This window comes from Neomonachus schauinslandi, chromosome 1 (assembly GCF_002201575.2).
Source record: "Neomonachus schauinslandi chromosome 1, ASM220157v2, whole genome shotgun sequence".
NCBI lineage: Eukaryota > Metazoa > Chordata > Mammalia > Carnivora > Phocidae > Neomonachus > Neomonachus schauinslandi.
In genome coordinates, this window is record NC_058403.1 from 121,331,675 (window position 1) to 121,344,548 (window position 12,874).

The 12,874-nt window shown below is 38.2% G+C and overlaps 1 protein-coding gene across 2 annotated transcripts; it reads left to right on the forward strand.

Annotated features, from left to right (window-relative positions):
- Positions 1 to 11,239, forward strand: DBR1 (debranching RNA lariats 1). Of its 2 annotated transcripts, XM_021678754.1 has the most exons (8): positions 1 to 333; positions 950 to 1,074; positions 2,739 to 2,819; positions 4,582 to 4,667; positions 6,350 to 6,574; positions 9,096 to 9,176; positions 9,397 to 9,542; positions 10,026 to 11,239. In XM_021678754.1, the coding sequence occupies exons 1-8, from the start codon at positions 137 to 139 to the stop codon at positions 10,711 to 10,713; spliced, it is 1,629 nt and encodes a 542-aa protein (XP_021534429.1). In that variant the 5' UTR covers positions 1 to 136; the 3' UTR covers positions 10,714 to 11,239. The 2 variants fall into 2 exon arrangements, with proteins under 2 accessions (XP_021534429.1, XP_044771400.1); XM_044915465.1 differs by lacking the exon at positions 2,739 to 2,819 and having other exon boundaries at positions 30 to 333.
- Positions 11,240 to 12,874: the final 1,635 nt, after the last annotated feature.

Sequence of the window (12,874 nt, forward strand, 5' to 3'; positions counted from 1 at the left end):
TTCAGGCGTCTTTTCGAGGGGTGCGCTCAGTCAGTGTTGGCGGGAGCTGAACGATCGGTCCGCGCTTTGCTGTCTGCCCTGGGCTGGCTCTGGTGTAGGGGCTTGGGGGCAGCGCTCCCCGCCTCGAGCCGGCAGGATGCGGGTGGCTGTGGCCGGCTGCTGCCACGGCGAGCTGGACAAGATCTATGAGACGCTTGCGCTGGCGGAGAGGCGCGGCCCCGGGCCGATAGATCTTCTGCTGTGTTGCGGCGACTTCCAGGCGGTGCGCAACGAGGCCGACTTGCGTTGCATGGCCGTCCCGCCCAAGTACCGCCACATGCAGACCTTCTACAGGTGAGCGGCGCGCCCCGGGCCCCGGACCCGGCGGTGCGAAGTGTGACTATCCAGCAGTGAGTGGGAGAGAACCCGGACTGGATTCGAATTCCCCCCCCACCCCCCCTCCACTGCCTAGCTGTCTTACTTAGTTACCTTCTTTGTTCACGCTGTGTCTAGGAAAGGTTGCTTAGTAAATGTCACTTTTCTCATTTCCTTTCACCTGTCTTGTCTGTTTTCGGAAATCGAAGCCTGAGGGAAAGACCTGCAGGAAGAAGCTGACAGGTTAATCTACCTTGTACTTGATAGGACTCTGGGACTGCTTTATTTACTGATCCAGGAGTTTTTATTGGACGCCTGCTTAGTGCTCGTCCGCGTTCTAGAAGCTAAGGTTAAGAACTGACAAAGTTCTTAACCTCATTGAACGCACTCTGGCTTTGAACCCAAGGTGTCAGCCCCTTCATTCTTAAGGACAAGTATAGGCAATTCGTTTAGAGTTTTTTATAGTGCGCTCAGATTTTTCCTTTGGATCTTATTTTGCTTTTCTGCTATGCCCAATTTTATAGGCACGAGTTACTGCTTTTCTCTATGTCTGATTTCTGCTATGCCAACTGACAACTTTACCCTTATGTTCTAGGTATTACTCTGGAGAGAAAAAGGCCCCAGTTCTCACAGTCTTCATTGGGGGAAACCATGAAGCCTCAAATCATTTGCAAGAGTTACCCTATGGTGGCTGGGTGGCGCCAAACATTTATTATTTAGGTATGTGTTCCTGAGTAATGTTTTGATTTGTTTGGAATGGAAGAGCCTGTTAGGATTTGTATAATAGTTGGGCAGCATCTTGAGATGTATAGTTTTTTGGGGAATGCCTCTTAATTTAAATAGTTAATTATGAAAATATAAATAAAACAGTTAATTTAAGTAGGTAATCATGAAAATATGTCCATGCTTCATCTAGTGTTTTAAGCAATATAGATAATGTAGTAATAATAAATATAATTGTAAAGGCCTTTTACACTATTTGCAATCCCTTTATTTTTCTTACTCTATTAAATTAAGAAAACTTAAACTTATTATAATGGAAATTGTTAGACATACACAAAAATACAGAATAGTATAATGAGTCTTTGTACCTATTAACCAGCTTCAACAACTATTATCATTCTGCCATCCTTATATCAACCCCACTCCCCTCCAGACTTGTTTGTGGGAAGAAGTGACTGGAGTATTGTAAAACAAATCCCAGCCATCAGATTATTTCACCTGTGAATACGTCAGTACATATTTTTAAGAGATAAGGATTTTTAAAAATATCACAGCTACAGTACCATTATTATACTTAACTAAAATTCCCATTATCTGTTGCCTAGTTCATGTTCAGATTTCTGTGATTATCACAAAGAGGTTGGTTTTACAATTGGCTTGTTCAAATAGACTCCAAACCAGGTCCACACATTTCATTTGACTGTCATGATTCTAAAGCCTCTTAGGCTGTAACGGTCCCTTTTTCTCCCCCACCGCATGTTGTTTATTTGTTGAAGAAAATGAGAAATTTGTCTTGTAGAATTTCCTGCTTTCTGGATTTAGCTGATTGGAATTTCTTATGTTGTTTAACATGTTCCTTTTATCCTCTGCATTACTTGTAATCTGTGTTTAGATTCAGGTTCAATTCTAGTCCTGTTAGACTATACAGGCCTTTCTTCTCTTTATTTAAATGTCTATAGCGGGGCACCGGGGTGGCTCACTCAGTTGAGCATACAACTCTGGGTTTCGGCTCAGGCCATCATTTCAGCAGTGTGAGATAGAGCCCCACGTTGGTCTCCTTGCTCAGCGCGGAGTCTGCTTGAGAGATTCTCTCTCTCCCTCTGCACCTCCCCTAGCTCGTGCTTTCTTTCCCTCAAATAAATAAAATCTTTATAGCTCTAATGATGACATCATAATTTAAGAAATGTAATTTCTCTACTTCGTTACTGGTTGATCTTTTGACAGCTGCAATATTGTGAGAAGGTGTTTGAAGATGGTCAGTCAGAAATGAAATATAGAAACTGCAGGTTCTTTATATCTGTTGACTTTCAGATTTATAACCTATAAATCCATCATAGGACATTTTTCCTTATTCCCCCCCCAACCCACTGTAAAATTCTATTAGGTACCAAATTATGTCTGTTTCTCCCTTAACACACCTAATCTCATTTGTTCCTTCCCTTCTGCTTAGTCTCTTGCCTCTCTGCTTCTAGGCCTCTCCTCCCTAGTCTGCCTTATATATTGTTGGCATATCACTATGTAAGAGAGTAACTTCATCATGACATTTAATTTTCAAATAATTTTAGGACTGCATGGAGTTCTAGGCCTTTAAACTATTCATTTAGTTAGTAAAGAGATTGCCTCTGCCTATGGTAATTTTATTTAACTGTGTGCTTTTTCAGGTTTGGCTGGTGTAGTAAAATACCGAGGCGTAAGGATTGGTGGCATCTCTGGTATCTTTAAATCTCATGACTATCGAAAAGGTATTATTCTAAGAATTGTTTTTAAACTTTGGAACTTGCGTGCTTCAGAGTAACTTAAGCATAATATATAGTTTGACTTTTTCATTGGATTTTTTCTCTGAACTATTATTACTTTTTTAATGAAATATTTTATACATAGGAAAATGTTGAGAACACTAGAACATACTATTTATGTATCCACCATCTAGTTTTATCAAGTCTTTGTATTTTGTAACTTTTAGTTAGGATTTTAAAGAAATGAAACAGTATAGATACAGTCACAGCTCACTGTTTATCTGTCCTCAGTCCCATTCTTCTCCTTTTATCCTTCCCTTTCCTCACCAGGCAGTCATTCTTCTGAATTTGGTATTTGTCATTAGCTTGATTACGTCATTACGAGTTGTGTAACAGCTTTAAACAGTGTATGATATAGCATGTTTTAAACTTGATGTGAATGTATCATTTTGCATGTATCTTCCTGCAGCTTGCTTCATTGTTTACTATTTAGTTTTTGGAATCCATGTTGATATATCTCACTCTATTCATTTTAATTTGTCAGTAGTATTCCATTGTAGAAGTATACCACACTGTACTTACTCATTCCACTGTATCTGAAAAGATTATATCTTGGTTTTCAAGTTAAAGGGATAACTTGGGTTCACATTGATTTCAAATTTTTATGAGTTGGCAGCTAAAACTTATATCCTCAATGTAACTGTTAAATCACAAGTCTGTTCCCTGCTGCGCTGTTCCCCATGATTCTAAACTATTGGCACAGGAGTACAAAAATAGGCCGTCTCCTTCATGGCAAGTGTGGGTGCAAACTGTCCTCCCACTCTTTGGAGGACAGCTGGTAGTCTGTGGAAATTATAAAACCCAGGAGTTCTATTTCCAGGAATGTAATTTACAGATATATTCCATAAGTGCAAAATGATGTGTACACATTTTTTTATTTCAGCCTTGTTTGTAATGACAAAAGGTAGGAACTAATTAACTGTATCATGATAATACAATGTAGTGCTATGAAGCTATTTTTTTTTTTAAAAAAGGAAGAGAAGCAGCTCTATGTGTGACATATACAAAGAACGCCAAGATAAGTGCAAAAAACAAGGCACAGGACATGTATAAACTATACTGCCATTTGTGTAAAAAAAAAGGAAGGATAAAGAAGTTTGTGTATTATTATATGCATAGTTGATATCCCTGGAATAAAATACTAAAACCTGATCAACACTGGTTGCCTCTAGGTAGTGTTTACTGGTGGCTGGGGGACAGGAATAGGAGGATCCCTGCCTCCCATTGTTTTAGCAGCTTTGTAGAGGTAAAATTTACATGTCTTTGGAAGTATACAACTCAATGAGTTTTAGTGACTTTATAGGGTTATGCAACCATCCAGATTTAGAACATTTCTATCATTCCTAAAAGTTTTGTAGTTAATCCCTGCTCCCACCCCAGCCCTAGGCATCACTGGTCTACTCTCTGGAGGAACTCTTCTCATTCCATTCTGATGGTATCTTTTAAATTTTTAAACTATGAATAACCAACATATTCCGTATTAAATATAATTTAATTTAAAAAATCATAAGCCCCTCAGTTATTTAGATTTATAGTTAGTGATCACTTATTAGTAGAAAATACCAGCACTTTAAGAGCAGTGTCTTCGTAAAATTTTTAAGAACCAAAAGCATTAATGACAGACCTCAGTTTTGAAGTGTATGTATATATTTGTATTTGCGCTATTTAAGGGAGTTGAATATAGCTTATTTCTCTTCTTTAATTTAAGGTCATTTTGAGTGCCCCCCTTATAATCCAGCTACAATAAGGAGTATATATCATGTGAGAAATATTGAAGTCTATAAATTAAAACAGGTATGTAAAAAGTACATTATAGCAGACTTGAAAAAATGTTAAAGCAATTCTGTACCAAAGTGTATTTTGATCATTTTGGTATACAACTTCCAAGAAGACTTAATTCAGTATTTCTAAAATTTGGATCTTGAGTTGTTTTTAGGAGTTTCACAGATGAACATTTTTTAATTCTAATGTTATGAATTTATTTTAGGGAGTAATAATAAAATAGAACATTTAATCCATGACTTCAGATATTACTACTTAGGATAAGGCTAAAGAATATCTATTGACATAAAGTGATACTTTAAAGAAAATATTAAAATATTTTAACTAATGGTTTTAAATAGGAAATAAATAGTGGTAAAAATGATAGAAAAAAATGGTAAAATTGTGAAGGTGGCTTTGGAACACTTGGCTTAACTGGAGAGTAGGTGAAACTAGGTTTTTGTTTGAGAACACATTAAATGCCTGACACTGGGCTAAGCAGTTTTCACACATGATATTTCATATAATTGCCACACAATTCTGTGAAGTAGGTGTTACTCTGACTTTGTCACATTAAGGATGCGAGGTCAAGGCTCAGATAGGTAAGTAGCCTTCCCCGGGATTTCCCAAGGAGTTAAGGGGTGGAGCCTGCCTGATGCTCTCAGGCCCTTCCCACCATACCCTACAGTCTCTGCAGGAGCATGAGGATGCTTTGCGGGCATTTCTTTAATACCCTACTCATAACAGTTCCCTACCTTGAATGCTTTTTCCTTTTCCCCATTTCAGTCCTACCAGTCTTCGAAGAACCAGCTTAGATACCAGTGTTCTAGTTTTTTGTTTGGTTTGGTTTTTTAAGTAGGCTCCATGCCCAAGCGTGGGGCCCAATGTAAGGCTTGAACTCATGACCCCGAGATCAAGACCTGAGCTGAGATTAAGGGTCAGATGCTTAACCAGCTGAGCCACCCAGGTGCCCCACCAGTGCTCTGTTTTAAAGCCATCAGCCTATTCTGAAATTTCATTGCACTTACTGCCTGAATCAGTTATTCAGTGATTAGTCATATCTGTCATATCTTGCATCGTCTTGAACCACTTAAGTTATTTTAATTTAGTTTTCCAGGTATTTGTTGCAAATTACTTGAAGGTGCTGGGGATCAGTAAAGTATGGAGTGTATTTTGTGGCCTCCCCATGAAGACACCAGCCACCTTAAATACCTTTACTATAATTTATGTAGTAAACACAGTTTTTTAGGTGTATGCTATATGAGTCCATTAGGGGAAAAAAAAGGAATATATACCTTTGGGTTTTACTGTATTATTTACATTATAGATCTCATGAAATCTGGTGTCTCTGTATCTTAAAACAGTTTATTCACTAGAAAGGAAAAGAATGACAGTTACTATATATTTTAGAGGCCCTCTACCAAAGACCATAGCTGGCTGACAGTCTGATCCCAGTGTATCTGTATGGCCCTGCCTTGCCATGGAAAATAGGGGTGTTTTGTGAGGAGAGGGAAAGCGGTTTCTCCTGGCTTAGATGAGTGAGCTTAGTATTTCTTAGTGTTTCTGTGACCTTCTTAAATGAAGTTTCCTTAGAATGAATTACAGAGAAATCTAAAGCTCTAAGTGGGCAAACGGTTGTGCGGTAGTGGAGAGAAAGCCGGGGATTGCTTTTGATCTTTTTTTTTTTTTAAGTTTTCTTTCTCTTTCTGTTAAAGCTGAAGCAGCCTATGGACATATTCTTATCTCACGATTGGCCAAGAAAGATCTATCATTATGGAAATAAGCAGCAGCTTCTTAAGACAAAATCTTTTTTCCGACAAGAAGTGGAAAATAACACCTTGGGAAGTCCTGCTGCCTCAGAGCTCTTAGAGCACTTCAAGCCCACGTACTGGTTTTCCGCACACCTTCACGTGAAGTTTGCAGCCTTGATGCAGCATCAGGTAGAAACCAAAAATATTTATTCTTTCATTTAACAAACACTTACCAGATATGTGTGGCCTAAGGCACTGTGGGCACAGTTGTAAATTGAGAGAAAGAGATCAAAGATAACTTTGCTCTTGTGAGTAACTCCGTATCCTTGGGGGGAAGAGACACGCAGGTGATTATAAAATAGTGTAATAAATTGGTGATGAAAAGTGCCGGGATACCGTGGGAGCACCTCCGCCATACTGCACTGAGATGGGGATGTGGACCGGAGATGAAGAGATGGAGAAGGTTTTCCAGAGGAATCGACTGTGCCAGGAAGCAGTAGAATCTAGGTAACACCATCCGGGTAGAGCGATCAGTGTGTGCAAAGCCTGGTGGCCTGAATGCCTGGCGCTGATACGCACTGGGGGACTGCAGCGGTCCCTATGGCTGAGGCAGAGGGAGAGATGAGGCTGGAACGAGATCATAGCTGCCTTCTGGGCCATGCTCTGGAGTTTGGGTTTTAACCAGAAGGTAAGGGGGGGAGTTGAGGAGTGATGAAACCAGATTTTCATTTCAGAAAGGTTAGTTTGGTAGCAGTTTTGTGTATGGGCTCTAGTAAGTAAAATGGGAGGCGTAAAAGGACAAGGTTCTAACCTGCGGCGGAGAGGGAACACAGAGAACGCAGGTTCCAGAGAGATTTTGGAAGCGGAATCATCAGGATTTGGTGACAGAGAGGGACTCCCCGAGTTTTCCTTGGGGAAACTGCTTGGATGATAGTGCTCGATGGAAGGTAGAGAATAAATTTATACTTACAATTAGGCTTTTATGGAGATGGTGTGGCTCTCCCTTTCCCCTCCCATTCTCACCAGCTCTGACTTGCCCCATAAAGTATTCCATAGAGAAACCATTTAGAAAATGCTGCGTTAACAAGGTTCGAGATTTCTTCTCAAAGGCTTCCATAAAATTTCTGAGAGTCTTTAATGTGTTAATGGGCACTGCCTTTCTCCAAGAGTGGAGTGTGGTGTGCAGTGCTTCCTGAACTCGACCCAACACTTTTCCATGGTGGGGGTACACTTTAATGATGTTCCTCAAATACAGATTGGAAAGTTCTGTTTGAAAATACTCCTGTAGGCCCTTGCTGTTGTGGGCTTATCCTCACTCCCCAGTTTCACTGGGAGGAGGAGGCAAGGTTACTCCTTTTATTTTCCTTTGGGCCACTGCCAAAGTGATTATTCTCTTTTAATGTCTAACTCATTGGTTTCTATCAGTCACCTTTTCTACATCTGTGTTACTCTCTTCTGTCTCCTAGGGCTCATGACACTCCTGGATTTTTATTGAAGCATCAGATTTGGTACTTTTCTCCCCATCCATCTTCTGTCAACCTCAGGGACTTAAATCTCTGAATTAATATGGTTTGATCCCTTTTTCTTAGCTCCTCAACCTCCTCTGACTTTGCCAGTGTTCTGTTTCAGCCCCTTTTTCCAATACCAAAAGTCACCTTTCCTCAGAACTGCCCTGCTGCCATCATCTGCCTGTAATCTGTGTGCCTTGCACCTCTCTTAGTCCCTCACCACCAGTGAACTAAAACCTGGCCCACAGCAGGATGGCCCATAGCCTGCTTCCTTGTCTATTTTCCTCCATGTGCCTTACTATTCTCCCTGAGTCACTTTTTTACTGCATCCAGTATGATCTTCGTGTTTGTGACCCACCACCTCCTACCCATGTTTCTTTCTGCCAGTGCATTTTTTTTAAATAGTTTCATTGGAGTATAATTTACATAACATAAAATTCACCTATTTAAATGTACAGTTCAGTGAGTTTTAGTATATTTCCAGAGTTCCAGATGTTTCCAGAGCAAATATCACATAGCCCAGTTTTAGAACATTTCCAGCACCCCAAAAGATCTTTTGTGTCTATTTGCTGTGAGTCCGTGTTCTCACCCTCAGCCCCAGGCACCCACTGATCTGCTTTGTGTCTCTCTGGATTTGCCTTTTCTGAACACTTATATAAATGGGATCAAAAATCTGTAGTCTTTGGCTTGTGGTTTCTTTCCTTTGCTTGTTTTTGAGGTTCATTCATTCAGCAGGTTTAGTATTTCTTTCATTTTTATTGTTAAACAATCTTTCATTCTGTGAATGTATCATACCTACTTTTGGTGGTGTATCTAAGAGATCTTTGCCCAACCCAAGGTTATAAAGATTTTTCCGTATAATTTCTTCTAAAAGTTGTTTAGTTTTAGCTCTGCCAGATTACTTTTAAGCTCTTCTGTTATCATTAACCTTTGTGTTATGTGCTTTAACAGTATCAATATTATCATCAGCATTTGTGTCTGCTTTGACTTTTGTTAGGAAGTTGAAACCCAGAGAGTTTAAGTGCCTTGCCTGTCATTTACACAAGTGGTTATAGAACTAACTTACTTTGGAACAGTGACAGTTGTTGCTTTGACACACGACTTAGGGGTATGTTTAATAAAGATTGTTTCCATCCTGTTCTGTGTATGAATTACATGTGATATTTTAACATTTTTTCTTAAATCATGGTTCATATTTCTAGGCCAAGGATAAAGGACAGACAGCCAAAGCAACCAAATTTTTAGCCTTGGACAAATGCTTACCACATAGAGACTTTCTTCAGGTAAAATGAAAATGAAATAACTTTGCGATATAGTTTTGCTCTTCCAATGATTAGAAAAATATTAATTTTCCCTTTAGAATTTATTTATGCTCTATAATTTATGTATTCTGACAATTCTTTGGGAACACTTAAGTTACGTGTTTGTTAGCTATTAAATTGAAATTCTTAGAATATTAAAAATAGAAATGCATTCTTAAAATTACTGATTTCTTTTCTATAGGTAATAGAAATAGAACATGACCCCAGTGCTCCTGAGTACTTAGAGTATGATATTGAATGGCTCACTGTTCTCAGGGCTACTGACGATCTTATTAATGTGACTGAGCGCCTCTGGAATATGCCTGAAAATAATGGCCTGCATACAAGGTAAGGCTGACCTTATTTAGGGTTTGCTCTCTCTGTTGCATACCCAATTTTTGTCCCCTCCACCTTTTTCTTTTCTTTTCTTAATCAAGGGAATTATTGTTAAATGAGTGTCAGAGTAATTCAGGGTTTACTGACTGGTATGGAAAACTACAGATTTTCCATCAAGGGATATAAAATTGGATGATGGGAATACCAACCCAGGTAAGTATATAGATGAATAAGCATGTGTAAAACTAACTATAATATAGTGGAGATTTGGTTAACACATTAATTTGTACTTGTTTTAGAGTGTGAGTTAAGTTTTTTCTAAGAATTGTTTTTATTTCAAAATGGTCCTTTGGCAAATTAACTATAATTTTGTTAGATGGAATTTTTATATATGGTTTATATTTTATCCTTGCACATGAAGTCCATAGTTAGATTTCATCTTTTATTGTCTGAGGCTGATAAAATGTAAAAAGCTATTGTTTTGGACTTTTGTAGGTGGGATTATAGTGCAACAGAAGAAGCTATGAACAAAGTATTGGAAATACTGAATCATGACCTCAAAGTTCCATGTAACTTTAGCATAACAGCTGCTTGTTATGACCCTAGCAGGCCACAGACACAAATGCAGTTGGTTCATAGGATCAATCCTCAAACTACTGAGTTTTGTGCCCAACTTGGCATCACTGACATGAATGTCAGGCTTCAGAAGGCCAAGGAAGAACATCACTTGTGTGGTGAATTTGAAGAGCAGGATGACATGGAGAGTAATGACTCTGGAGAAGACCGTAGTGAATATAACACAGATACATCTGCCCTGTCCTCTATTAATCCAGATGAAATAATGTTAGATGAAGAAGAGGAAGATGAAGATAGTATTGTAAGTACGCATAGTGACATGAATACACCATCTGTAGAACCTTCTGATCAAGCTTCTGACTTCTCTGCAAGCTTCTCTGATGTCAGGATCTTGCCGGGTTCCATGGTTGTATCTTCTGATGATACATTGGGTTCCCCAGATGGCAGAGAGGGGAAACTTGGTGAGGCTCCGGGGTCAGAGGATGGAAATGACTTAGAGTTGCCATTGAAGAGGCTGAGTGATGAACATGAACCTGAACAAAGAAAGAAAATTAAGAGGAGGAATCAAGCCATCTATGCTGCTGTGGATGATGATGATGCAGCATAAGACAATTTACTTTCTTAGTGTTATATGTAGATACGTGATTTTTGAGACCATATTTTTAGATTTGGATTTTTGACTCAAGATTTAACTTTGTAATAATGATGTTACTTCAGAGAATTTTAGTTAGGTATTGACTTTGTCTTTAGTCCTTTGTATATTTCAGATAAAAATATTAAAATTTCATATATTTACTTGATCGAGTACCTTTTTTTTGAAGATGTATATTGTTCACTTTCATTTTTTCCAGCAAGCACTTACTGAATACCTACTTTGTACCAGGAACTCTTCTGTAAAATGGCACTAGAAAGACGAGTAGGACAGGGATTTTTACCTTCAAGGAGTTACTACCACTGTGAATATTTTGGTGTATAAAATATGGCATATTTATATTTTGTTTTGCAAAGTCATTACTACATGTGTAATTTTGTATGCTTTCTTTTTATTTGTTATAAATATTTTCCCTGGTGTGCTCTTAATGTCTGTCAAATATAATTGAAATTGAAGATGGTAGATACGGTTTCAGGAAATAAATTCCTTTAAATACTAAACATTGGTAAACATAAAATTTTACACTTAATTGCTGAGATTCATACAACCTTGTAGACTTTGGCGTATTTTAGCTTTAGCTTTAATTTTAAAGTAGCTATAGTAACTGTGTACAGGTCATTTTGGACACAGTTCAGCTTAATATTAATTACTAGTAGGGATTGAGTTGCACAAAAGCTGCTCCTTTGCTGTTATGGATTGCTAGTAGTAGAATATTTTTAAAGATCTGCATGGAAAAACTATACTTCCATCCTGTGTCTGGTTAAGATGCCTGGGTCACCTGAGGAGATGGTTGCCCTGTGCTTGGAGCAGTAGCCGTGAATTCAGAGTGTTCTAGGATGTCGTCATCCCGTAGTAGTCCACATCCAGGGGCCAATCTAGGAGAATGATTTAGCAGTTGGCTTCCATCTTGTCAGCATCTGACTTGAAGAAGGTCAAACACTTTGTCTTTATTGCCATCTATTTTCTTTACTTTCTTTTTTGAGTTGAATATTTACTTATTTTAATTTTCATTATTTACATAAAGTATTTAAAAGCTATGGATTTCCCCCATCACTGACTTAATGGAATCCCATAGTTCTGATATTTAGGTCCCTCCCCCAAAATTCTTTAATAAAGATAAATAAAAGCAGAAAGTAATTAGATGTAAAATAAGTAACAGTTCATAAAAAAACAAAGACAGTCCTTTAGCTTTCTCAATCAAGAAAGAAAGCTCAAATGCCATAAATAAATAAAAGGGAGAAATAGCCAGTAAAAGGGTATTCAAACAAACATAAGATTACTCTCATAACTTGGTACCAATAAATTTGATAAATGATTACTTTCCTAGAAAAATATAATTCACTGAAATTCATCTTACTGGAGGTGGAAAGTGACAAAAATTTCCACAGAAGGAATAGAGAAGGTTATCAAAGAACTAACTCCCACAAAAAAGTGCTTGGCCCAGATGGTTTCAGGAGGAAAGTACCAAATAATCCCTAATGTTAGGTAAACTTAGAAAATGTAGAAGAATGAAGGAAAGTTTAGTTTTCTTCTTATGAAGCAAGTATAATGTTGGTATCTAAATCTGATAAAGATTGTACCAAAAAACCCACAGACCAATCTCACATATGAATATTGCTGCAAAAGTCCTAAATAAAATATTAGTAAACAGAATCTATAGCACATTTTAAGGTAATTTTAGCATGACTGATACAAAGATGGTTCAGTATTAGGAAATGTGTTTATATAACTTGCATTGTAGTAGATCTAAGAACAAACATCATAGTTTTCTCCATGGATGATGAAAAGACCTTTGGCAAAATTCAACACCCATTTCTGATTTTTTAAAAAGTAAAATCTAGGGGTACCTGGGTGGGCTGAGTTGGTTAAGCATCCAACTCTTGGTTTCCGCTCAGGTCACGGGTCTTGAGATGGAGCCCCATACTGTTGGGCTCCGTGATCAGCGGGGAGTCTGCTTGAAGATTCTCTCCCTCTTCCCCTCTTCCCTTCTCCCCCTCTTTAAAAATAAATAAATCCTTAGGAAAAAAAATAAAATCTAGCATCTTGTGTAATGGGGATACACTATTGGCATTCTCATCAAAGGAAAGTAAGCAGAAAATCAAGGAAGGAGACAGGA